This window comes from Sebastes umbrosus, chromosome 10, assembly GCF_015220745.1.
Source record: "Sebastes umbrosus isolate fSebUmb1 chromosome 10, fSebUmb1.pri, whole genome shotgun sequence".
NCBI classification, from domain to species: Eukaryota; Metazoa; Chordata; class Actinopteri; order Perciformes; family Sebastidae; genus Sebastes; species Sebastes umbrosus.
In genome coordinates this window covers 28,963,488-28,990,164 of record NC_051278.1, presented here as the reverse complement: position 1 = coordinate 28,990,164, position 26,677 = coordinate 28,963,488, and the positions used below count along the sequence as shown (strand labels likewise).

The following is a 26,677-nucleotide window of genomic DNA, read 5'->3' as shown; positions in this document are numbered from 1 at the left end:
TCTTAGTTCAGGTGTTACATAACCTCTGTCTTTATTCACAACCAGGATGACTGCTCAGATTTTTCCTTTTTTTTCTGATGTGGAAATCCACTTAGGACCCATCTGACTGCATTACTGACTCCTAATAATACAGTCTGAAACGATTATTTTTAAATGCATTGTGTATACACGCAGTAAACTGAAGTGCCAGACATTGATTGTGTGTCGTGTAATCTTCCGTCACCCACATCCTGTCTATATATTGCTCGTGTCAGGGCTGACCTCAGCCTGGTAGCACCCTTCACACAGCGGGGGAGAGGATGGGATGGAGACCTGCACAAAGACACAAACACTCACTGAAACAATCAGATAACAGCAGGTGAGAATGACGATACGCTGACATAAAACAGAATCACACACCCTGTGTTCAAGATCAACTTCTCTTCCATAATTTCTTTAAAATGATGACACTGGTCCTGAACCAGTGACTTTCACCATCTATAAGTCACTGTATCATTCATAACTCATAAATATAATTCATCCACCTGCCATACATTGCAGATTCTATACTGCAGTGGTTCTCAAACTTTTTACACCACGTACCACCTCAGGACATATTTGACTCCACAAGTATCACCATAATGACCAGGGGTGGGCAATTATTTTTCCTGGGGGGCCACATGAGAAACCCAGATTGTTGCCGCGTGCCAAACAAATTCTGTCAGACTCTATTTTACAGTAGATTAATTTATAGATAACATAATGTGCACTTATTTTTCAGCATTTATTATTCTGAAAATCCATTCAAACAGCAAATTATTATTAAGAAAATTACATTATATTCAGGAGTTTTTGAACCGTACAGGACTGACTATTTTGGGTAGTAATGTTTCCTTAAACAAAACTTAACAAAACAGAGAATCCCCCAGCATGCCAACATATAAAAACATGCACTGCAGGTACAAAAAGCTCTATTTTTTCGGGGCAGGGAGGGTACTCTACTGTACACAGTACTGTACTGTACTTTGTTATTGTCATCTGTAGTTGTTGTTTGCATAAAAAAACACAATTCAAATGATTATTTAATATTTGCTTTGATTTAAAAAAATGTTTTTTTGGCAACCTGCTTAGAGCTTGTGTTAGGTTAAGCAGGTCATAATTCTCTCTCTAATATCTATTTTATATTGATGGGAAAACATCCCCTTCAAACAACTGGATTTATTCAAGTTTCTCGCCAAAAACTACATTTTAGGAGATTACATTTGAGCACGTCATGATAACATTGTAATATACCTTCGCCTTTGAACGCCTCATAACAATAACTCAATGGCACCTCCATTGACGTTCGTATCTGCGGTATTCAGCCAGTCAGGACTGTGCTGCCCTCTGGCTGCTAACAGCTAACGTTACTAACTCTCCTCCTGTTGATTACAACACAGATTTGTTGTTCACAGTGTTGCATTATCAGGGAAAAATAGGGTGCACCCCCTCAGGTTTTGTAGCGCCACATTGTTAAGCACTTTTTTTTCTCTCCACCGTGGCTCCGGTCCAAAATAAACTGAAACATGATACAGCGTGCGTATGCGTCATTGTGCATGCGTAACTGTGGGAAAGCGACAGTAATCGATAGTCATAGATTCCTCCGTGTACCACTAGAGAGAGCACGCATACCGCTAGTGGTACGTGTACCATAGTTTGAGAACCACTGCTATACTGTATCCACCAGTTATATTGTTTCAATTCTTCTGAAACCCACGTTTCGTGGGTCATACTGATTCGTTGTTTACTGTTCCATTTTTCTGAAATGTGCTGATATATTATTTGTTTGCTTCTTTGTAAAACATTTTACTTATTTTAAGGTATTTATCCGATTCTATTTATTCTATTTGTTAGTTGCATTGGCACAAAAATTTCACCACACGTTGTACTGTGTATGATTGTGTGTGACACATAAAAATTATTTGATTTGACTTAGTCACTTAGGACACAGGTGTGGTCTGTTTGAAAAAAAGATACAGGGTTTTTTAGATTTGTTGCTAATGCCAGCCGCTAGCCACACAAAACTCCACAAAATCGCGTCACATCATTTTTCAACAAAGGCCAAATATTTGAGAGAAACTATGATACAAATTCTAACTGATGTTTTAAAGTTTGTGGAACTCAAAAGATCAGTTCTTATTATGTTATAGTATCTTTCTTTGGGCTAATGAGGGAGTACTGTGATCTGGATGCAGAAAGCTGTGATGAAATCAACACATAAGACCAGAAACTATTGATTCATCAGGATTAAGAGAGACCTGGTATATGCCTTCTAAAGTGAAGGAGATGAAACTTACTGGCATCGTGTTGGGACTCCACTGCGTCCCGCCGTCTCAGCAGGATCTTCTGCAGCTCCTCATCGCGGTTTGTTGTTGGGGACACTGCCTTTGGTTGGGGGGGAGTTCTACTGAAATTCTCCTTAATAAAAACACATACAGACAGTCTGATCAGTAACAACAGAGCTGTAAAGTAACCATTACAGCTCAAAATGAGTAGATCTCGAAGAAACTCCAGGAGTTTTAACTGGTACTGACTTCAGTGGATGTATCATCAACAGTGCCACAGTAAAGGTCATTTAATTCTTCATAATGTATGTTTAGTATGTAAATATTGACTGTGTCTCTTTAAATGTTGCAGAAGCACTTTCTCTTCGGTAAAATATCTGAGTATACTTTTCCAACCTTTGTTGAATTTGATTATATTGTAACATTACATTCTGGTGTGAACACATCCGTGTACGCTGACGAAAACAAAGCCTGTCCTCCTGCGTAAACACAGTGAAAGTTCAACCAGTAAAATACGGCTTGTGAGGACATTGGATTGTTTTAAAGTCCCATTACCATGATTCCTTTAAGTTCCTGAATGGCAGAATTAGAGGGCAGTCTCTCCATCTGATAAAAGGAAAATAGGAGGAAAAAGATGGGTTTGGTAAATAAACAGCAGTCTGACACATTATACTTATTTTTCCTCATTCAGCACTTAGAGGCTAAACTGCACCTCTTACCACAGAGACGAGACACTGTAGGCAAGCACGCGGACGTATGCTTTCTACAAGAAGTAAATGTGTAAACACACAATCATTTTGAGTCACGTCAATTTTCCCATCCTCATTATTTATAATTACCTCGTAGAGCAGGTCCTAATGCTATCTAATTTGGCAGAGTTGTTGTGGCGGAGGAACATGCAGACTAAAAGATGTCTTGGCCATATGTCATGTTTTATCAAAACAAGCCGTTCTTAGATAATCCCACACACTGATGGATTTAAGAGCACCGAACAATATAAGCTCAACAATGAACAATGTGGTTTCGGTTTGGTGATTTCGATGAAGATGACAACACATTTTCTGTCACATTCACAGCACAAAATCACATCTATGCACTTCCTTTAATGACGCTCCAGTTTCATGTTTTGAGACGTCTCTTCAGTTTGTACTGTGCTTTTCGACTAACTTTCTGCAGGTGTCTGTCTGACTGACAAAGTCTTCTTCTGTTTAGTCCAAACAAGCATGAATGTAATGCTTAAGTTCACACTACTCGACTTCAGCCCTGATTTTCTGCTCATCGTTTTTTTGCGCTCCTGACGAAAGCCCCAGATCAGAGGCAAAACGGTGTTGGCTCGCACTCGAGCGCCAATTAACTGTTCCCAAGAACTTAAGGAGTTCTTTCAGGTCGAGGGTTATACAGCTGGATGCTTTTTGCGGGGGGACAGGAAGGCACAGTTATACCTACTTTGACCAGTTTGTGTGTTGGCATGTTATGTTTAACGCACGGCCCCACTGGTGCGCACTGCTGTTTGTGTGCTTCAGGGATGGTGTGGCCGGTTAAGCCCTATCCAAGAAACGCCTGGCGGGATGTCTTCGTGAGTACATCTCCCAAGCCTACAGGTAGGCGGGAGGAGACCCTCCCACTGTGGTTCACGCACACTCTCCATGCAGCTTGGCAGCGTCCGCGGCCTTGTTTTAGAGGAGTGAGTGGCGAGGACATACTGTATGTACGGTGGTGTCGTGGGGGACGCCCTGTCTGTTCTTACGGTTCTATCTTTTGGACATGTCGGAATCCTGTTCAGGGTCTGTACTTGCTGGAACAACACAGGACTGGTGAAAAAAGGGGAGGTGTTTGTCAGTTGTGTTGCACCTGATCTGACCCCCCTCTGGGCATGAAACACCTACATGTTCCTGTGCTCCTTGATGACCCGGGTAATGTGGTATGCAGGATGTCTACTGCTTGTCTTTTTTATCCCTGCAGGGTTAGGCCATGGCTTTACCAAGTGCAGTCGCATACTACCTGGGTTGGCGGGGGCCCCCTACTTCTTTGCTGTTGAGGTTATAAAGAAGTAGGTGAGCTGTGGCGACTAACCTCTAGCCGGTCAGGATCAGTGTGGTTGGGTCAATGTTGTGTCGCGGCAGGGTTGTACGTACATCGGGCTCCACCCACTGTACCCATAGAGTCCAGTAGAGGGCGGAGCCTGTGTGAGTTAGAACACATATTACAATATTGTAACCCTAGTTCTATAGGCACAGACAGAGCCCTCTACAGAGGGGGCCCTGTCGCTCTTGCGCCGCTCGCTGAAGAGGGTGTAGGTGACGGTGTAGGTGTGCTGCCTTATATATTGTGGGGTTCTGCATGTATTCGGGAAGGAAGAAACGCCGGAGAGATTATATATCTCAGCTAGTCTGGGAATGCCTCGTAATCCTCCAGGAGGAGCTGGAAAATGTTGCTGAGAAGAGGGACGTCTGAAATGCCACCGCAACCCGTCCCAGGATAGGCAGAAAATGGATGGATGGATAGATGGATGGATGGATGGATGGATTGATGGATTGATGGATGGATGGATTAGCCTTCCAGTAACATCAGCTTGTCACTCAAGTGAGGCACCACAAATGAACGTAGTTTAGGACTATTCTACGTGGCTTGCGTTCAAACAAATTCAAAGAAAATTATATATTAGTTGTATCTTTTAGAGTAAGTGGATCATTCATAACACACCCACATCAAGGTCAACACACCCAGCGCACGGAGGTGTGTGCCAGAGCAAACACACGGCGCTGCAGCGTTATCGGCCATTACCGACAGTTTACCGGCACCAAACTAGAGGTTAAAAGCTTCCGTGAACTGGCTTTAAAAACACAGACGATAATGTCAGGGTAATACACCATTTAAGATGATTATTGAAGGTACCTGTCTCCTGGTTCTATTAGGTGACTGGCCGACACGTCGAAGTTGAACGCCTTTCTTGATCCGATGCATCATTTCCTCCACTGCCTGATGCCTGATATCCACCTCTGGGGAGTGACAGACACACAAGCAAGAGGGACAAAGATTTATCTTAGTTGTCTCATTTAACAGACATGCCGTATTTAGCGGCTTCACTGATACTAAACAGGACCCTGCCTCAGTGGGAAACAGTGCCAAAAACTAAAGTGAGCTTAAATGACTTTGAGAGGTATGAGGCACTGTGTAATTCACGGGCATCATTAGCGCTGCACTTGAAATAAAGCTCATTTGGATGTAAAAAACTTGAAAATGACACAAACCCCCAGGACCAATCAATGAAGTTTTTTTGTTCTCCAGTTTTTCCCTCTTAATTAAGCATAAATATTGACTGAACTGTATGACTATGAATCCGGTTTAAGGGTGGATTTGGCTGTAGTTATGGGAACAATTAATAATCATTGCTGTGGCTGCTAATTTTGTAGTATTCAAAGAACACCTGTAGAGTTTAGAGCCTTTTGTCGTGCATGAGGTTACCAGAAATTATTATGGAATTAATTTCCACTCACTGTGTAAAAACACAAACGCTATTCATCAATTTTTCATCCGAAAGTTCTGTGAGGATAAGAGGGTTTTTTCAAGTTCACAAAAGACGGGAACAAAAAATGTAATTTCACAATAATGCAGCCCATTGGCAAAGAATGTGAATATTTAATTTTCTAACGTAGAACATTCAATGGCACACACAATGGAACGATAGTCAGTAAGATTTCTTTAAAATGTCACACAAAAACTATTTTGTGTTAAAGTAATAGTGAAATATTTTTTCTCCAAAGTGCTCAGAAAGAGACTATTATTCAGGTGTCAGAGTAGAAGATCCTTGGGTGGCACCTATTCAGCCCTGTATGTAATTCCAACAAATACCCTGCGCGCAGCGCCCAATTCAGGCCTCATATATTCATTTAAAGAAATGAGGACCTGTTCAGTCAACATGGACATCCTACCTGCTCCAACAAGTCAAGGCTTCCCTTTTGTTTGCGCAAATTGAAGAATTTATCATGTTGACCTAATAGGCCAATGAAGGAGATTTGACTTTGTATTTCTCATGCTCCACTTGCTTCAACATTTGTCCTTCTACACAAAAGTGACTTCTATTTGCAAAGGGAAAGCGCGAAAAGGATAAAATCTGAAAGGCATAAATAGGATTCAAGACCGGTTGTTCCACATTGGCGTGCATGACAAATAGCAGCCCTGAGGAGAATAAAATACAAAATGAACATAGATCGCATACAGAAAGAAAAGATACACAGGATGTTTGAATCCTGAGAGTATGAGTTACAGAATATGGACATTAAAAGAGAACTTACCTCACTGACATCACTTGGAATGAAAAGATTGTTTATTGGAACAAAATTAATATTTGCATAAAAAGCAAGTCATTTATTTTGAACAATAATCAATCTAAAATCCTCCCAAGTACCCCCCACTCATGCACCACTTTTCTATACATGTAGTATATGATTATTATGAACTGTATGGTGGTGGAATACTAAAAGCTGCACATTTATTATATGTTAGGAATTTGTTATCAGGGATGTAAACTACTCGTGTCCACTTTTTCTTAACTGGTCAGGTATATATATATATACAGTATATATAACATAATATACAACATCACACCACGCTTATGACTCGAGCAAACTCTACTGTGGCCTGTGTCTTGGTTGCAGATAAAAAAAACGTTTAAAGTCCTGGTAAAGCAAACATAAATATGTGTTTGTGTTTGTCACGCTGCAGAAAATGTGTTATTAACCACTCAGCAAAAATTTTAATGATTAAGAAATTGCCATGTACATTTGAATTCATTGAAAGGATAGACCCTTGAGATGTAGCATCTCATTTTCGAGGGGGTCCTATAGACACAAATACAAAAACACATCCAGACAAAACAGCATCACATAACAAACATACACAAAATGTATATAAGAACTAGAATGGCACTCGGAGAGCGCGAACCTCCGCCAAGGTGCCTGCCTTTAAAAACAGATCACAGCTCACAGCTGGCGGTACCGTGAGGTGGTGGGCTTGTTATTAACCGTGTTATTTCCGTGTAACATATCGGCGGATGCCTCTCTCGTTCAGCAGCCTTGTTATGTCTGTTTAACGTTACACTACGTCGTCTCTCATCCCGTCATCTACCGCTTTTTCTCTTTCTCTCCGCGGACGGCCAGCAGCTCCCGCACACACATCCACACATGTATCTCTCTGCTCTCAGAAGGAGGCTTGGTCACGCGTCAACGCGTCATCAGTTACATTGCGCATGTGTTATACCCAGTGGTCTTAATGCTCTGGCTGATCGGAATCCTTAAAACAAATTCCTGAATCCGGATCATGATCCGGATCGCCACCAAAATCTAATGGATTGTTCATTGTGCCACACCCAACCCCTCCAAAAATGTCATTCAAATCCATCGCAAACTTTTGGAGTAATCTTGCTAGTAGAAGGACGGACAGACAAACCAACGCCGATGAAAACATAACCTTATGTTATTATAAGGTTTCAAAATCATGAAAAAATATGCAGTGTTCCCTGCTCTGAAACGCTGGGGGCCACTTTTATTTTGCTTCCCTGAGAAAGAAGAAAGGGACAGGTGTGTTTCCCTGTCTAGCTCTCAGAGTATCACACCAAGCCTTTTTCTTCTTTCTCCTTTGACCTCATGTTTTCTTCCATTTCTTGCTTCAAAACGTGAGTATTTGCCGAACAGGTTGAAAAGCATTGATTGTTGTTTATTTGGTTTTTCAGGAGCTTCTTTGTGTTTAGTGCCGTTGTAGAAATAGTGACTGTAACTAGTACAACACAACTCTGAAACTGCTTGTGCTGAAGCCTTAACTGCGTGTATACCGTATTAATGCAGGTGCATTATACTTAAGCACAACAAACAAAGACCGGCATCATATACAGCACATTTTGTGGATGTGTGATGTGTACCTGGTGTCTTGGCTGAGTCCTGGACCACCAGTGGGATGTCAGTATTGATGTCTCTTCTTTTTCGGATCAATGATAACAGCGAACTACAGGGGGAGACACAAATGAAGATCACCTGGTTGTTATTTAGGCGGCTGCTTTCTTAGTTACTGGTATTGATTTGGTCACTGTAATCAACCGACGTTTTGTCATGTTATCACTGCCTGTAGTCTAGGGTTTCCTTTTGTTTCCTATGTTTCCCTGTCCTTTTGTCTCTTGTGTGTTTTCCCCTGGTTTGTCTAGTTTGTCAGTGTGTTGAGGGGTGTGGCCTTCCTCCTCCTCCTCCTCCTCCTCCTCCTCTGGGCGGGCTCGGCTGGAGCAGCTGAGAACAATCTACCAATCATCACACCTGCAGTATATATACCCCGGTTTTCCTGCTACTCATCGCCAGATCGTTCCGTCACCCACAGTGGTATTTACCTAAATCAGGCTTCCTAGTATTTTTGCTCTTGTTTTTGCTGTTGCTCTCGGTTTTTTTTGGATTGTTTGGACTTACCTCGTTTTGCTCTGTGCTCAGGTCTATTCATCTGCCAGCTGTGGCTGCTACCTACCTGCCTGCTCACTCCTGCACTCTACTCCTGGATCAACCTGGAACCTTTTTGTTAAAATCAATATATTTTTGTTCACTCTTTAAAGACTCTCGTGGTGTGCTGCTTTTGAGTCCATGTTTTGGGAACTAGAACATAACACGTTTCTTGTAAAGCTTTCAGGAACCAATTAAGGTTTCAATCATAATCATACAGCAGCTTTTGTTTTTGCATTCACACCAGAAAGTCTCACTCTTACATTATAACAGCAAAAAAAGATACAGTAATAATTAGCCAGACAGACAGTGACTACTCTCAGTGTGAGGATCCCCCTAATGTTACTTAGTGGATTAATAAGGTAAATTCATGTGCTCCCTTGGAAATAGGGAGGATATGGGATCCATGGATTTCTTACAAAGAATCTACTTAACCTAACCTTTCTATGGTATTTATTTAATTACTAATTATTATTTCTATGTGCTGTTTTTTTTTTTTTTTCTTTTACAATTAAGTAATTAAGTAATTTATTATTTTGTTTAAGGTTTCTGTCTTACTACCGTTAATTATATTATTGTAGAACTTATTACCTTTAATTTTAACTAATTAATTAAATTAGTTATAAAATTATTTTTACTTTTTTTTTTTCTGTAACTTAACTTTATCTGTAACTTTACCTCTTGGGGTGGGAGGAAGGCTGGACCTGTTTCTGTGTGGGAGTGAGAAGCGACGTGTATGTGTATATATATGTATGTACATATTAAATGTTAAATGTCAGATATCATTTTTTGTATTATGGCCCCGGTGTTGTGTTTTATTACGTTTGTTATGCTATGTTTGAAAAAAAAAATTAATAAAATGAATTTTCCAATAAAGATCAGAGATGCTACAAAAACAAGAGGCCTACAGTATATTTAAGTGTTTAAAGTCTTATTTCCTACTCACTACTGCGCAAACTATTGAGTGTCTGTCATAAAGGGAGCAGTGAATGAGTCGGAGAGTTACTGGTTTTCACACATTTACTTTATCATAGACATTTCATCATACGAAAGGTGCATCAAAGTAAAAATGCTTTCCCTGACTGGTGACATACAGAGCTTATATTGTGTGTGGTCAAACCTGAGCGGGTTGGAGGCCGTAGCTGGGGGAGGAGGTGGAGGTAGCGGGGGAGGTGGAGGTGGCGGTGGAGGTGCTGGAGCTGGGTGTGGGTTGGTAGCTGCCTGCAATTTCTTCTGGAGCTCCTCAACTGGCCAGTAAAACACACATCCAGTTACAGTAGACACACAGAAAACAGCACCGAGAACAGAAACTCTGAAGGACAATTGTCTTCCATGGTCATACTTTAAATTAAATGGGCTCTGTTGGCATTGTAGGAGCCTACACGCAGCGGTCCCTCTATAGTGTTCTATTCTGCATCGTATAGCGGACAGCATGATGCCTCACAGCGTATTCCTGTCATTATATGTCTTCACCTGTGAACCGCAGATCCTTGACCTCCGTTTCAGCCCTGGAGCATTTGTCACTGTACTCCCTCTTCTCCTCCTCCAGGAGCTCCAGTTCATGCCTCAATGCCGTCAGCTCCCTCTGAGCCTCACAGCTCATCAGTCTGTCCTCCATCTGCTTTATCTGACGAGGTATGAACCACAACACATAGTTTACCACAAAGGGCCTGTAAACGCTTTTGATACTGAACTAGCTTATACTTCAACGTGAACCTATAAGGAGCTACTGACAGTCTATTATGTTGAATAAACATGGACAATCATGCACATTTTTTAATCTGTTCAAAATTTACCTTAAGGGGAGATTTGTCAAGTATTTAGTATGAATCATCAGTAGTGTCAAGTATTTCTTATCAACATGGGAGTGGGCAAATATGCTGTTTTATATAAATGTATATATTTATTATTGGAAATCAATTAACAACACAAAACAATAGCAAATATTGTCCAGAAACCCTCACAGGTACTGCATTTAGCATTAAAAAATATGCTCAAATCATAACATGGCAAACTGCAGCCCAACAGGCAACAACAGCTGTCAGTGCGTCAGTGTGCTGACTTGACTATGACTTGCCCCAAACTGCATGTGATTATCATAAAGTGGGCATGTCTGTAAAGGGGAGAAAATTTAACGTAAGTTTGGAGCCTTATTTAGCCTCTTTCGCGACAAGCTAGTATGACATGGTTGGTACCAATAGATTCGTCAGGTTGTGTAGTTTCATATGATGCCAGTATCTTCACTCTAGCTTTCAAACTGAATGTGCGTTAACGCGTTATTATTGCGTTAACTTTTACAGCCCTAATATATACTCTTATAGTGATCACGTCTGTCTGGGTCACATTGATCATTACAAGCAGATGATTATTATAACCATATTTGTATTATTGTGCATCATTTATTACATGAATACAAAGTAATGAATTCTTCTGCCTTCTCCCTCATCGAGGGCGACGCATTGCCGTTTTTGGACGGCTCTGCAGTGCGAGCGTGCATGCAGTTGAACGGCGCCCCTTTGCCGGGGCTCCTCGCTCGCTCTCCCGGTAGCGGCATGGAGGGAGATGGCCGCCGGTCTGCATGTGTGACGCAGAGCCAGGTTGAGTTGGTTGTTTCCCCGTGCGATTTGATTTTAATTCAGAGAAAATGACTTCTTTTTTTCCCGTCATGATATCAATGTGTACGCAGCATCAGCCTCACGTATCTGGTCCGCAAGGCAGAGTATCAAGGAAGTAAAGTAAAAAACACAAAAACACAAATTCAACTAACGTTAGTCTGACGTAGTTTTAAATTGTTTTTCCGTATGTTGTCATGTATGAAAATACCCCAAATGAACACTGTAAGCAGACTACTTGATTACTAAAAGTGAATTATTTAAACAGCGTTTGTATAGGAATGATTCTGTTCCAAGCTTTTTGATCCGTACAGTATAAGCGGTTGATCACTGTAACCCTGAACACTAGAAGCGGTTTCCGCCCGCAGCTTTGTATCGGCTGTGGAGGCTGCAGCACCTGCGGTGATGATTTTCTGATAAGTAGCATTGGGTAGCTGCCAGTTTACATTCAGTCATCCGCTCCCCAACCCCAGTTCCTTAACCAGTGTTTTAATTGTTCCTCAAATGAAGGGTACGGCTCACCTCCACCCCGACACCAGGAGAGATCAGTGATCCCACTCAGCTCTAATTGTTCTCCATCAGCGCCAGAGGAAGCTGGGAGGAAGCTGGGAGGAAGCTGAAGGCTACGCTGCTGCTTTTAATTATGAATCTGGCAGGTCACGGCCCCTAGGTTTTACTGTCATGGCCTGTGATAATTCACCCCGATGTAATTAACCAATGAAACAATTCTCATTTTGATGCATATGAATGACAGGCACTACATATATTAAGCAGAGGAATGGGTTATATATGTAGTCATTTTCTTCTATTTGACCTATTATTCTGTTTCTAATGAGTTAAGCATGAATGAATAAGTGCACAAATGAGTTTGGTTGCCTGTCACCATAATCTGGTGCTGAAGGTTTTCATGTCACACATCAGATCATGGGTTCTTTAACTAAGATATTCAGGCAACCACAGTAAGACTTTATCTGCTTCCAACTTCTATTATTCTGTTTTTGTTTTTGCAAATGTGTTATTTCCAGTTCAAAAGATGAAAAAGATTATTCTTTCTATGCTGTTGTCAGACATGTTTTGAACTGCTGAATGAATCAGAAATCATCAAGAGGTTGTGTGATCCAGAGTCACAGCGTGTTTTCACTAAAACTGCCTGGTGTATTTTCTCCTTTGTATTGATTCATTTAAGAACAAAAATATCCAAACTGTGTTTGTTTATAGATTTTTCTTTTTTTGAAAACAAGAGATCTACAGAAAAAAAGTATTGCAACAAACAACAACCACATAAAAAACAAACCCCAAAATAAAACATAAAAGAAGAAAGAAGAAAAAGGAAAGCTCTCAAACAAAGAGTCACAACAGCATAAAACAAACATAGTTACTTTTTACAGTGGTCTGATCCACCAGGATAGAACATATTTGGGACATGTTTTAGATGAAACACAGTGCCCACCACCCTCTATGCATACAGAGCATAGTAAACCAGTTACCCAGAGTTCCCCTCATTAGCCAGTATTTCACCCACATTACTTTGCTCAACAAAATCCAAAAATGGCCCCCAGACCTTTTTGAAAGTGTCTTGTTTATCCTTAACCGTACAGTATATCTTATCTTTTCCATGGTATGCTTTTCCAGGCAAAGTGCTATGAAGCACTTGCTTGCAGTAACACAGTAACATACATAGATCAGCCATAACATTATGACCACCTGCCTAATATTGAATAGTTCCCCCTTTTTGCCGCCAAAACAGCCCTGACCCGTCGAGGCATGGACTCCACTAGACCTCTGAAGGTCTGCTGTGGTATCTGGCACCAAGCCGTCAGTTGCAGATCATTTAAGTCCTGTAAGTTGTGAGGTGGGGCCTCCATGGATCGGACTTGTTTGTCCGGCACATCCCACAGATGCTCCATTGGATTGAGATCTGGAGAATTTGGAGGCCGAGTCGAAACCTCAAACTCGCTGCCATCCACATGATGTAAAAGAAAACTGAAAACCACCTTCTTCCATTGCTCCATGGTCCAGTCCTGATGCTCACGTTGCCCATTGTAGGCGCTTTTGGACACGGATCAGCACGGGCACCCTGACCGATCTGCGGCTACGCAGTCCCATACACAACAAACTGCGATGCACTGTGTGTTCTCACACCTTTTTATCGGAACCAGCATTAACTTTTTCACCAATTTGAGCTCCAGTAGCTCTTCTATTGGATCAGACAACACGGGCCAGCCTTCACTCCCGACGTGCATCGATGAGCCTCGGGTCTGACGCTGTCGCCGGTTCACCGGTTTTCCTTCCTTGGACCACGTTTGGTAGATCCTGACCACTGCAGACTGGGAACATCCCGCAAGAGCTGCAGATTTGGAGATGCTCTGACCTATTCGTCTAGCCAGCACTATTTGGCCCTTGTCAAAGTCACTCACATCCTTACGCTGGCCCATTTTTTCTGCTTCCAACACAAAGGTCAAAGATCAAAATGTTCACTTGCTTGGGAACTCCAAGCTATCTAAAAAGCTAGCCCGGGTATCTGTTTCAGGAAGATACTCTGATTAGTATAAATTCTCATAAAAGGATTGCTGATCCCCCTGCATCTTGAATTGGATTAATTGCTGTCTCTGCGTGCTGCTGTTTGATTTGCCAGGCCAACAGCTTCCCAGCTTCTTTCACTCTGGTCACACTATGATTGAATTAATCTCAATAAGCTTGCTGCGGCCCTACCAACAGCGATCTTGTTGTATTGAGCCCTAAGTAAGCTCGTTGTGTACACCTGTGGAATTACTGAGGACATTTTCTCTCTCCGGGGTTTTGATTTTAGTTTCAAGCAATTCCATTTTTTTATGTTTACTTGGAGCCGGTGAAATTTATAGTTCGACCCCTCATGATAGCTTTAAAGGCTTCAAGTATCAAATAGTCATTTTGCTGTCCAATGTGAACTAAACATTTTTTTTTATCTTGCAGCCATTTAGGTTGAAAGTGCCACCTAGGTGGGTCACCTTCTAATTTAGTGTAATGTAGTAATATATAAGAGATGCTGGAACATAGTCAGAGATGACAGTGCTATTGTAATAGTAATCTTCAATTTTAGAGCGTAATTACATCATCTGATTTCATTTCTCTCCAAATCTCTATTAAATTTAAATCTTTCATAAAATGCTGTATGGTTTTCCTAGATTGAGTGTGGTTCCATCTCCAGAGCCTCAGGAAACAAAGGAACGAGCGAACATCGCCTCCCTCAACGCCTTGGGGAAGATGTACCAGCCTCAAGTCGGATCACCTGCTGCGGCCCCTTAAAATCAACTACCTTAGCGGTGAGCAATGTAACGTTTTCTTCAAGAGCTGACAATGTTGTCTTCGGATATGCGTATATATATATATATATATATATAACCCTAACCCTAACCCTAACCCTTTTTTAACATTGTTCACCGCAGACAGTACACTTTAAAATTTGGTAGAGATTTCTGCATTCATGTCCTCGATGGCCTTGACGATATCTTCAGAGCTGATGACACTGCTCATGTTTGTCGCATCTGTTCCACCACGAGCATTAAGCACTTGAAACTGGCACGGCGCCCTTCATTCTCAGACTGTACACTTCCACTTTTTAAATCAGTCTTTTTGGGGTGACTCTTCTCCATCGGCATTGTGGGTTTTGGAAGCCAATAAGCAATAACTGCTTGTCCTGGTATTTTGAGCTCAAAGGTGAATTTATTTCAGAATTTATTTCAAACCTGTTGCAGAGCTAAAAAAGATGCGACTAATCAGCTCTGCGACATACCTGACTTGTTTTTTCACGTGCAGATCTGCACTTTTGACAAGTTTAAAATGAGAGACTGTTTTTACACATACTAAAAGACACTACTATTAATGTCAGCAGTAGTATTTTAGTATGCTGCTCCCAGCTGCTTTTCCATTTCAAGTTATTTGATTGTGTCTTTTAATCAGGGAAATTCATTACTTGTATTTCTTCACATAAGACTATTACAGCCTTGTTTTAGATAATAGGCCCACATTTTGGTAATAAGCAACCACCCCATAACTTCTGCTGGTTGTTATCTTTAATAACAGTATCAGAGATTGTTTCAAAAAGATTGGTTGGTCATTTTACAGTAACTGGTGAAAGAGTCAGAGACATCAAGACATCGTTTTGGCTGCGCCACTGCCTCAAATTTGTGTTTTCTCTTTTAAGAGAAATGCACTTTGAGAATGTAATTCAAACCAACAAGAAAAAAATGACAAGTGCTTATGAGTTTTTTTTATGAGGAGAGATCTCATTGTGAGGCTTGAAGAGCTTGCATCTGCACAGATGTTGTATTCACTATTTCCTCACTCTTCTAAGAACCAAAGAAGCCCGTCTCTATGTGTGATGCTACATCCATAAACTAGTCTAAGTTTGTGCATGAGTTGTGTACACAGACCTGGTTCTGGTACTCCAGCCTCTGTGTCTCCAGATCCTGGGTCAGTCTGGTGACCTGGCCGAGGGCTTCCTGTAGAGCCTGACTGGGCGACGAGCTCTGCATCAGGATCTGACTCTGTCTCTTCAGCTTTTTTTGCTCGACCAACATCTGAAGAAAGGGACCACGAGGAAAATGGATATTCCCCCATATGGAAGATAGTCAGGACACATTGTTGCAAGGAAGAAAACAGCATAATTAAAATCCTCCTACGTAGAATAAGAGAGGAACACAGAGGGCTACTGTAAAAAAAAATACTCACCGCTCTGGCAAAGCTCTCTGCCTCTGTCCTCAGGTCCCTCTCCAGGTTAAAGGTGTCCTGTAAGGCTTCATATTCCCCCACAGCAAACTGAGACACTGGACAAAGATTTCCACGTTGTGTCATTCATGCCTTTACCATAAAGAGCAACATGTAGTCTACACTATATCTATAAACAATACATTTAGCAAATAAGACCATGCCCATGATTAATATCAATGTTTTTAATGTAAGATTATCAGTGATAGTGTTTCAAAAAATGAAGACCACCCCCTACTAACCTCTGTTATATTTCCCCAGGAGCTTCTTTTGGCGCACTGTCTCAGCAATTAAACCTGTGTTATCGTGTTTCTCTTTCAGCAGCTGCGAACGTAAAGAGGGAAAGAGTAAAGAAAAGCAACAGAGGGTGTTATAAGTTCTTTTTTTATAGCAATCACTGGTTTTGTTAACACCATGACAGATGACAGAACGTTTTTGGAGCTCCCTACAGGCAGTTTGTATACCGCAGTGTTAGACTTACCTCATTTCCTGTCTAGACAGGATGTTGTTATTCAGGGAGAGATGAATGGCTGTATGTGTGCATCCCAAAGAGTTGTGGTACGTGTCCACAGGGGCGTTTTTTATCGCGAGGCGACGCAACGCTTCCCAACATTGGACGCTTGGTGGGCTGTCCCTAGAAACAAGGCACTCAGCTCCTGATTGGACGAACGTTTTCCAGCCGTTGGCTGCTGCTCCCAGCTTTCAAACCAGAACCAGTATGGAGGCTCGTTTGGAAACTTTCTTCTCTTATTTCACGTAAATAGTTCACTGAAATGTGTTTCTGAAAACATTTGAGGCGAGAAATAATCCATGCAGTTGCTGAATCTGTCTTTATTTTGGCTCGACAACGTTTAGTTTAAAAGATTATCGGGAGTTTCGAGAGGCGGCGAGTCGCGTCGGACGCCCGTGATTTGCATAAAGTAGCCAGGACCTCAACTTCATGCAAATAAGGAGTGGGCGTCGTGACGCCTAGTCTCTCGAATCGCGACGCCACGCTACCGGAATGCATTGCGCGGCTGCTTGCATAGACAATGAATGTGGAGCGTGGAAAGCACGGAGCCTGTGGACACGTACCGTTGGAGTTGTAATCTTTCTCCATCCTCTTCACATGCTTTGCAAGACGCAATGTCTGTATATTTGTTTATTAGGCATATATTATAAGAGCAGAATATTTGTTAACTATGTCAGAAAATAGTATCTTTGCTGTTTATTTACATTCTTGTTTATATGGTAATGTTAGTGCTACAACTAGTATGCTAATTTCAGCTCATTGTTAACTGGTCACGGTGAGCACCAACCGGGATTTCATCGATTCCTAGTTGAAAACTGGGTGATATTTGGTCTGAACATCTAAGATCTCTTTTCGCCCTCTTTTCAACCCGTTTAAATGTGGTTACAACATTAACGTGTCACAAAACACATTTATTTTCCGGTTGAAAAAGAGACGTCATATTGCACTGGTCGGCAAAATGTGATCTACACCAAGATGAAATTTCAATGCATTTCATGTTTCATATAAAATGTCCTAAATATGGAATTATATAGGCTGTGTGCTGCCAACTATAAGTTTCCATTACATCGTAATGGGAGCAGTTCAATACATTCGTGTAAAATAAAGAGTGTGCTTACTACTGTAACATGCACGCGCCGTACAGCTTCCACTACTTTGAAGGTAGCACCGGTCTCCAGATTCTGCACCGGGACTTGCGGAGCGACGTGAACGAGCTGACGACATAAATGCGATGCTTCACGGTAACTACATTCTTTACTTGTACTACTGTATTTCAATAAAGCAATCATGAAATTAGCACTGTTAGTTTTATTTTAGGCTGCTCACGATGCGGGCTTGGCTGCTAGCTTGTAGCGTACTGCAGTGTGGACCAACAGTACGGTGACCAGACGTCCCAGTTTTTCCAGGACTGTCCTGGTTTTAAGCTGACGTGTCCCGAGTCCCGACAAATATCTGTAAAACACTCAAATGTCCCCGGTTTTCACTACAATTAAAATAATAATACACTTACATAGACATTTATCTTGTTCCACTCATTAATTCATTTGTGTGCATGAGATAAGAGTAGTCTATAGAGTGATGTTGTGTGCTGTCAAGCCACAATTAAATACATTTAATAAATGAATTTTTTAATAAATTAATAATTAATTTAAATAAAATATCCCGTGGCTGTGGTGAGCAACGTGATGTGACGGATATGGTTCAGGATCAGAACTAATGTTGAAAAATAATTTCCATAGGCCCAGACAGCAATACGTTTCCTCTAGGGAAAACTCTCTACAGGACTCCCAAACTGTCAGTGCATCACGAGGTGGACAGCCCTGTGATTAAAGGGGGTGAAAGTAGTGAATGTGATAAGTCATGATTGTCACAGCCTCTAATCCACCCCGCTATAATAATACCTTCTTTCTGATCCCACTCCGTGCTCAAATGCGCCACAGGTGCGCCAAGTTAGCCATCCTGATGAAAACGCCTTCGGTGCGTGCATATTAGCGCGTGCATGTGGGCGCGCATGACCATGTGAGTGCACAAACGTGCGGTACACTTAAGGGTCCCGGTTTTGGGGTTTGAAAGTAACCAACAGTAACTTTAAGCATGCTGCCAGACTATTTTCACTGCATACAGTATGTGTGTGTAATGTTGGCTTGCTAATGCGACTGGCATTATGGATTGTTAATGTATCCTATAAAATGTATTGTTTTTTTAAAGCCATTTCACATCACACATCACAACATACACCACAGAGAGTGAGGGGAGCTAACCACGTTCCATACAGTTTGGATGGGGAGGGAGTGAATACTACAAAGTGTAATGTGCAAACAAGAAGAGGGACAAAAACATTGTTGTTCATCATACAGCGACATACAAAGAATACAGAGTATGATACTGTGTAGTAGAGATAGACACCAGACCAGCCAGCCAACCACGTAGCTTGAGTAAGTCTACGCTGCAAGAAGTGCCAGCGTGGGAGAGGAGTGCACTGGGGTTCAGCTGGCCCACATCCTTTCTTGGTAGTTGGCAACCATTGCCATTCAGCATACTATATGTTGTGGCCTTTTAGTAGCTGGTATAGCTGCAGGGCTTCGTGTTAATTAACTCCCCTATACCTAAGAACAAATAATTTCTCCATTACTACCTTTGCTGTGAGAAATTTAACATAAACAGTGCTAGATTCTGCCGACGAAAGTGAGGAAAACAGCACAAAAAGGGTGATTAATTCACTGTTGATGCAAAAAACCTCCCTGCATCTCAGAAAGAAATGTCACCTTGCCACTACAAACATGCACCCGCACAGAGATATTGTAGTGCCTCTGATGTTGTTACTGATGAGTCACAGTGATGCAAGGTTAAAATCATGCCCAAGTGATAGAAATGTTGCATTTACCAGCATTCATTTCAATCATCTGAATTTTGCTGCTGGCTTATTAAAAAAGGTGGATAGTGTGCATATCCAAGCTAAGTTGGGTACAGGTGCATGACTAAAAACAGCAACAAAGGAAGAGGAGAGGCCTTCTCTTTGTAACACGTTTTCAACAATTGGGTAGCCTTGCCGTTTATATAATTTATTATGAGCAAAAATCTTGTATTGTGTTTGGAATCTAAGTGCCAGAAAGACAAAAAACATCTTAAACTTACTTCTTCCCTGGTTTCCCTCAGTTGTTCTCTCACGGCCTCAAGATCAGGGACTGCTTGATGTTTCTCCAACTTATTTTGTAGCTCTAAAACAAAGGAAATCAAAGCCGTGTTAAACAGCGTTCTTTCTTAATACACATCAATGGTTGATCCTGAGTTGCTCATATTGGGTGTATTTGCATTCTACTGTAGTTCCCTTGGTAGAGGACTCTGACAGCATTCTTTGGCGTTTCACTGTGATTATTTATCTTTTTTATCATTAATTTAATTTGTTTAAGTACCCTGAATTGAAAAGTTATACACCTTTATTGATCCCCAGCGGGTAAATCCGGTTGTTGCAGCAGCACAAAGACATAATAAATACAGATAAGTATAGAACATAACAGAAATAAATAAAAGATGGTACATAAACTAAAATAAAAATAGAATAAAAATAGAAACTATTCAAGAGCATTTGAAGACAAATGACATGCTAAAGTGGTATAGTATAATATATAACAGAATATATCAGTATGGTATTATATGTTATAATATAATATATAACAGAATATATCATTATGGTATTATATGTTATAATATAATATATAACAGAATATATCAGTATGGTATTATATGTTATAATATATAACGGAATATATCAGTATGGTATTATATTTTATAATATAATATATAACAGAATATATCAGTATAGTATTATATGTTATAATAGATAACGGAATATATCAGTATGGTATTATATTTTATAATATAATATATAACAGAATATATCAGTATAGTATTATATGTTATAATATATAACGGAATATATCAGTATGGTATTATATTTTATAATATAATATATAACAGAATATATCAGTATGGTATTATATGTTATAATATATAACAGAATATATCAGTATGGTATTATATGTTATAATATATAACAGAATATATCATTATGGTATTATATGTTATAATATATAACAGAATATATCAGTATGGTATTATATGTTATAATATATAACGGAATATATCAGTATGGTATTATATTTTATAATATAATATATAACAGAATATATCAGTATGGTATTATATGTTATAATATATAACAGAATATATCAGTATGGTATTATATTTTATAATATAATATATAACAGAATATATCAGTATGGTATTATATGTTATAATATATAACAGAATATATCAGTATGGTATTATATGTTATAATATAATATATAACAGAATATATCAGTATGGTATTAAATGTTATAGTATAATATATAACAGAATATATCAGTATGGTATTAAATGTTATAGTATAATATATAACAGAATATATCAGTATGGTATTAAATGTTATAGTGTAATATATAACAGAATATATCAGTATAGTATCATATGTTATATTATAATATATAAGAAGAATATATCAGTATGGTATTATATGTTATAATATAATATATAACAGAATATATCAGTATGGTATTATATAGTACTGTATAGTATCATATATAAGAAGAATATATCAGTCTGGTATCAGATGGTATAGTATAATATATAACCGAATATATCAGTATGATATATATAGTATATATGGTTTTGCATCTTTGTCACCTTTCTGTTTTTCCCCCTGATGAATTCCCCCCCCTGTTTATAAATTAGAATAGAATAAAATAGAATAAATAATACCCTCTGCATTTAACCCCGTTCACAAACACACAACCATAAACTGGAGAGGCCCGAGGGCACTATGGCAGGAGCTTTCACCTGATCTGGACTCTGACAACCCTCTGGTTACCAGCTGTCATTTTGCCTGATTTTTGTGCCCAATGGAACCGGCAGCATTGTTATTGCTTCACGTGTTAACTGCCTCAAAATGATGTAGGAATATCTGTGCAGAGGAAATTTGAGACTTTTTGTTCTGAAATCTTTGAAATTACACAGAGATTAAATCTGTTACTACAAAGCAGCTCACAGCGGGACCAGGCTGAGACATTTATGAGGGTACTTAAGCAGAAAAAGGTCGCTGACACCTCAAATTGTTTTTGGGGAGAGGATGGAATGTCCTTTGCTGAGTAGGACAAGTATTCTGATGGATTAAATTGTCACATTAAATGGAAATGCTAAAAAAAAAAAATGTTTTTACAGTTTTGGCAAAGGCTGGACGGCACCGGTGATGTGCTCAGCTCTGAAATGACAACAGATGTTTTTTGATCAAATTCAGTTGAAACCTTCGTGTGGTAAAAGCGTATAGAGTGAAATCACCCTACATGTATGTGTTCCCCTGGCAGGAAGTGCTTTGACCAGCTGTCCATTAACATGCAATTATGTATGCTCAACAATAATAAGCCCACAATCTTTGAGCGAGTCAACTTCCTTCCGTATTCAATCATCTTCTGCATCAGAGTATATCATTTGCAAATGGAATGATTATCTCCCCCTTATAATGCCAACATGATGGGAAAAGCATCATGGAGTATGAATCCATTAACACCTGACGTATAATTACTGGTTGACCATGACATTTCCCAGAGACAGCTGGATGGGTAGAAGTAGAGTAGTAGACTAGTACTGTACTTTAGACTGTGAAAGGCTCACTGAACGTACTCTGTAGTTAGTTGCTACTTACTTAAAGCATATGCAGTTTAGCAGTTTACAAATGGCTAGTTTACACTTTTTGGCCCCCTATAATATAGATATTCTTTTAATATTTGTACTTTGGTACATTTAGTATATACTTTAATTGAAATTATTATTATTTTTATTATGAATACAGACGATGTGGAAGTATTGCACTTTAATCAACATGACCAAAGAATCCTGCACATTGATGGAGTTATTTAACAATTGTGTTTTTCCTCAGACCTTAATTAGGTCAAATTACTTAATTTCATCAAATGAAGGTCTAATGCATGCAGGACGTCCAAATGTTGTATCCTGTCACAGACCAGAGGCCTGTACTACGAAGCAGGATTTGGGGTTAGGAAGGTATAACTTCAGGTTTAACCCTTCAGGGTTTTCAGTCCTACGACGATGGATCACTTCTTATCGGGGTAGATCGTTACCATGGTAACTTGTGATGAACACATAACCTGCTCCGGAGCAGACTCGACTCGTATAACAGCACCTCCTACTGACCAATCAGAGCTCAAAGACAAAGACAAAGAAGTTTAACTCATAATCCAGGCTATAAACAACAGTTTAAAATGACAAATGCAGGAAGGACAGCTGGCTGTGTGCTGTTGGTGTTTACCGCTTTGAATTATGTTTTTATATTTATTTTTTTACTTGCTCTCGAGTCCGTTTCCCACCGCTGGAATCGGGGACGCAGCTGAAAGAAGGCTGAAATAGTCCTACACGCCACATTGTTGTTAAACAGTATGTGTATTATGTAAGTGTAATCTATTTATCTATTATATTTTGAAAGCTATTTATACATCACTGCCCCATCTAGACAAATATATATGACTTTTATATCTTATATTATAGTTCGCTCTTCCTTTGTAAAATGTGCCGCTCTGCTGACAGTAGATTAGTCCATGTTTCTGATTGGTCAGATGCTGTAAACCCCGCCCCTTTCATGTGAATGCGCTAATAGCCAGATGGAGAAACCCTGGGTTGATTTACAGAGTTGATAAGCAGCGTTGTAGGACCGCTTAGCGGGATCATGTTTGTCAGGGTTAGTTATATAACGAGAAGATACCCTGGGTATGTTGAACTCGCTTCGTAGTACAGGCCTCTGCACTTCACACAGGGTTTCTGTTATGAATGTGTAGTTTCCAAGACAAGTTAAATTCAATGCAGTGACTTTAATAAAGTATACATAGCAGAACACATTATCCAGATGTTTCCATACGATGAGTAGCTCCTGTGACATGTAAAATACCATGTCTAACATCTGTGTAGTAGTGCCTATTTGGTGCTGTACACACTACACTACCTGTTATCAATGACTGGTGACAGGTAGTGATAAACGGTAGGAATTATGCTGTCAAATTCGGACTGTTACCTTCCAAAACCGTTGCCATCAAGCTAGTTACTTGAACAATGCCACAAATATTGTTGCTATTTCTGTGCAGCTCTATCGGCTATGGTGACTTTCTGGAAAATATGTGACATATACATCTCAATTGGAGGAGTTGGAGACATGTTGTACCTGAGAAGGTGGTCTGGCTCTGGGGAGAGAGGCAGACTTTGCTGGCTGCATGTAGCTCTTCGCTCTCCTCTTCCTCCTCCTCCTCCTCCTCTTCATCAACCTCAAGGTTGATCTCAGTGATGGTCTCTGGGCTGAGGTGGGGCAGCAGCATCATGCTCTTCCTCTTCAGCGAGCGGTTCTGACGGTTCAGCTAGAGTGAGGAGGCACAGAGAGAAACATAAAAGGACATACACGTGACTGTCAATGCTCGATGTAATCAAGAATATAGTATCAATCACACTCTATGTCAAACTATTTAAAGGGGACAAATCTTTTTTTTCTCTATTTTTCTCTATTTTTCTCATCCTGTCTGTATGAATATACCTGTACTCACGCTGTGTTTTGTCTCTTTAACACCCAAAAATCTCAAGCCGTAGGCGATACATTCTAATGAGGCTGCATGTGACATAGGAAGGGGAGCCACATCCGATTGGCTTGTTGAATCACATGTTTTGAAAAACTGACTGGGTCGTCTCATTTCACAGTTTGTGGGTTGGTAGGTACTCCAGATACCCAGATGGTTGAGAACAAACCCTGAAAAAGCGACTCTTCCACCTGTCAGTGGATCACAAACTTCCTGACAGACTCCATTCTCTCTCCGGCGGCATCCTGCTGCTGTCGCCCCCCCCCGTCCAAATCCATTCCCGCCGCTAACTTAGTCATTCAGGGCTGCTACAACAAGCTAATTGTTGCGTTAGATAATATGCCACCTCAAAATTATTAATAAATATTACCCCGTCAGTCACTACATACAGAAATAAAAAAAAGACATAAAGACCTTTGCAGATTTGTCATTGATCATATTTTTAAAGACATTATTATGGGAAAATGTGTTGTTGGTTTCTTCTTAAAAAAACAACATATTTTCTTATAATAAATTTGATACGTTTTCTTTTAATCTTTTATATATAAATATCAATTTAACAATAAATATCTTATTTTGTTGAAGGACGCTGAGCAATATTGAAACCACTTTATAATTTGACTAAGAAAAAAGCTATTAAGACACTCAATACATATGTAGGTTTTAATATTTTTGTTTAGTATGATATACCCCTAGCTCTTTTGTTATTGTTATACTGAATGTGAATATTATGTTCTTTTGTTTAATAAAGAAAGAAAGTAGAGATAAGTAGCCAACTAGTGTAAAATAACACGCCGCCGTGGGTTGCTTTTCCTCCCGTCCTCCCCAATGTTTTGAGCCACCAGCCGCCGCCGCTCAGCACGTATTCCCTAAAAGATGACATGAACCCGACAGAAACTAACAGAGCCTGCATCTTTACAGCGCCTTCATTTCTCAAATCTGCATAGAGTGACAAGTGTGCTCCGTATTAAGCTAGTGGGAAAACAGGCAGAGAAATGCGGCTGCGGAGCGACAGACGGGGCAGATGAGATGTTGTTGATTTCCTCTTTTCTTTGGCCCTGCAATCAGCCATAATGGCAGGACGCATGCAAAAGGAATGATAAGGTGTGGAGAGAAGCACAAGCAGTGAATATCTCTCCTTTTAGATGTAATCACATTTTTCTGATGTATTTGCATCTTGCATTTCTCTGAAACATGTTTTTCTGTGTGATTATCACTTCTAACACATATTTTTATTCGCCGTTTGCCTTTGAAATTATTTGCAAATTGATCCAGTCCCACATGACAGATACATACAAAACCGCTACAATGGCCCAATTTCTTCCAAGTTCAATCATCAGCACGGCCATAAGGAGACCACCGCTAAGTTAAAACATGAATGGAGCCTATGGGAAGGAGATGGATGCCAATTATGCATGTTTCTTGATGTCATCTGAAGGAAGAGAAGTGTCTGGAGAGGAGACAAAGGAAGAGAGAGAGATAGAAAAAGGCGAGCCATAAAAGAAACATTTATTAATGGCTTCCCGGTGGGAGCAGATTGCAGCACTTCCATCTTTTGATGATGCCCTTCAGACGGCATCTTTTTCTGAAATGCAATCAACAAAACATAACACGGAATCACATTCTTTTGATAATAATCTACAATTCGCCAGATATATAAACATAAAATGACATATATACTCCAATAAATCAAGGCTGACATAGCATCGGGCTAGCACTTTCCTGAGGTCGACATTACAAAGTTGCCTTTTAATGCAGAATGCCGAGGAGTTAAAGAAAAAGCTCTGAGCTTCTTTCCGAGTGGGCGCAGGAATACTTGGTATGCAGAATTACCATCATTAGGTAGAAAGGAATTAATACAGAGTTCAATTTGTCTGTCCTCCTCTGGGGACACCTCCTTATGTATTTTGGGTTTGATTTAAATGTAAATGAGAAAATAAACTGATGTTAACACCGTCAGAGTGTAGGAATTGTGACTTTACAATATTGCTGAAATGCCATTGAAAGGTCAACACTGTTCAAAAAGGTAATGCCACTTATTCCAACCTTATTTTATTCACAGCACTTGGATTAATGGCGAATAAATGTGTTGCTTTTAACTAAAGTAAGTGAATAGTTGATGTATGGATATATTCTGGGATACGGCTAATCAAGGACTATCAGTCTGCCCCCCCCCCCCCCCACCACCCACAGCGAGTGCTCATCCACCCTGCATGGGGAGACTCTAGTTATGGACACTGTTTTATATCAAGGAAGAAAGAAGCAGAAGATACCAAAAGACATCAAATAAAGCTTGAAAGACAGTAGTCACTTAGACTGCCACGAGGCAAGCTTTTAGCCACTATATTCTTAAGAACAA

General features: G+C 40.1%; 1 protein-coding gene across 2 annotated transcripts in view; it reads right to left on the bottom strand.

Annotated features, from left to right (window-relative positions):
• The window catches only part of shtn1 (shootin 1), a 49,805-nt gene continuing 23,128 nt past the window's right edge, over positions 1–26,677 (bottom strand). The window contains exons 5-16 of one of the 2 annotated variants that reach the window (XM_037783385.1): positions 23,916–24,105; positions 19,784–19,866; positions 16,380–16,461; positions 16,102–16,196; positions 15,804–15,950; positions 10,253–10,406; positions 9,900–10,026; positions 8,221–8,303; positions 5,199–5,302; positions 2,859–2,909; positions 2,277–2,436; positions 1–312 (exon numbers count right to left, since the gene is read on the bottom strand). In XM_037783385.1, the coding sequence (XP_037639313.1) occupies positions 281–312; positions 2,277–2,436; positions 2,859–2,909; positions 5,199–5,302; positions 8,221–8,303; positions 9,900–10,026; positions 10,253–10,406; positions 15,804–15,950; positions 16,102–16,196; positions 16,380–16,461; positions 19,784–19,866; positions 23,916–24,105 (1,308 nt within the window). In that variant the 3' untranslated portion in view covers positions 1–280. The remainder of the gene's footprint in view (positions 313–2,276; positions 2,437–2,858; positions 2,910–5,198; positions 5,303–8,220; positions 8,304–9,899; positions 10,027–10,252; positions 10,407–15,803; positions 15,951–16,101; positions 16,197–16,379; positions 16,462–19,783; positions 19,867–23,915; positions 24,106–26,677) is intronic. The other variant, XM_037783386.1, reaches the window with a different exon arrangement.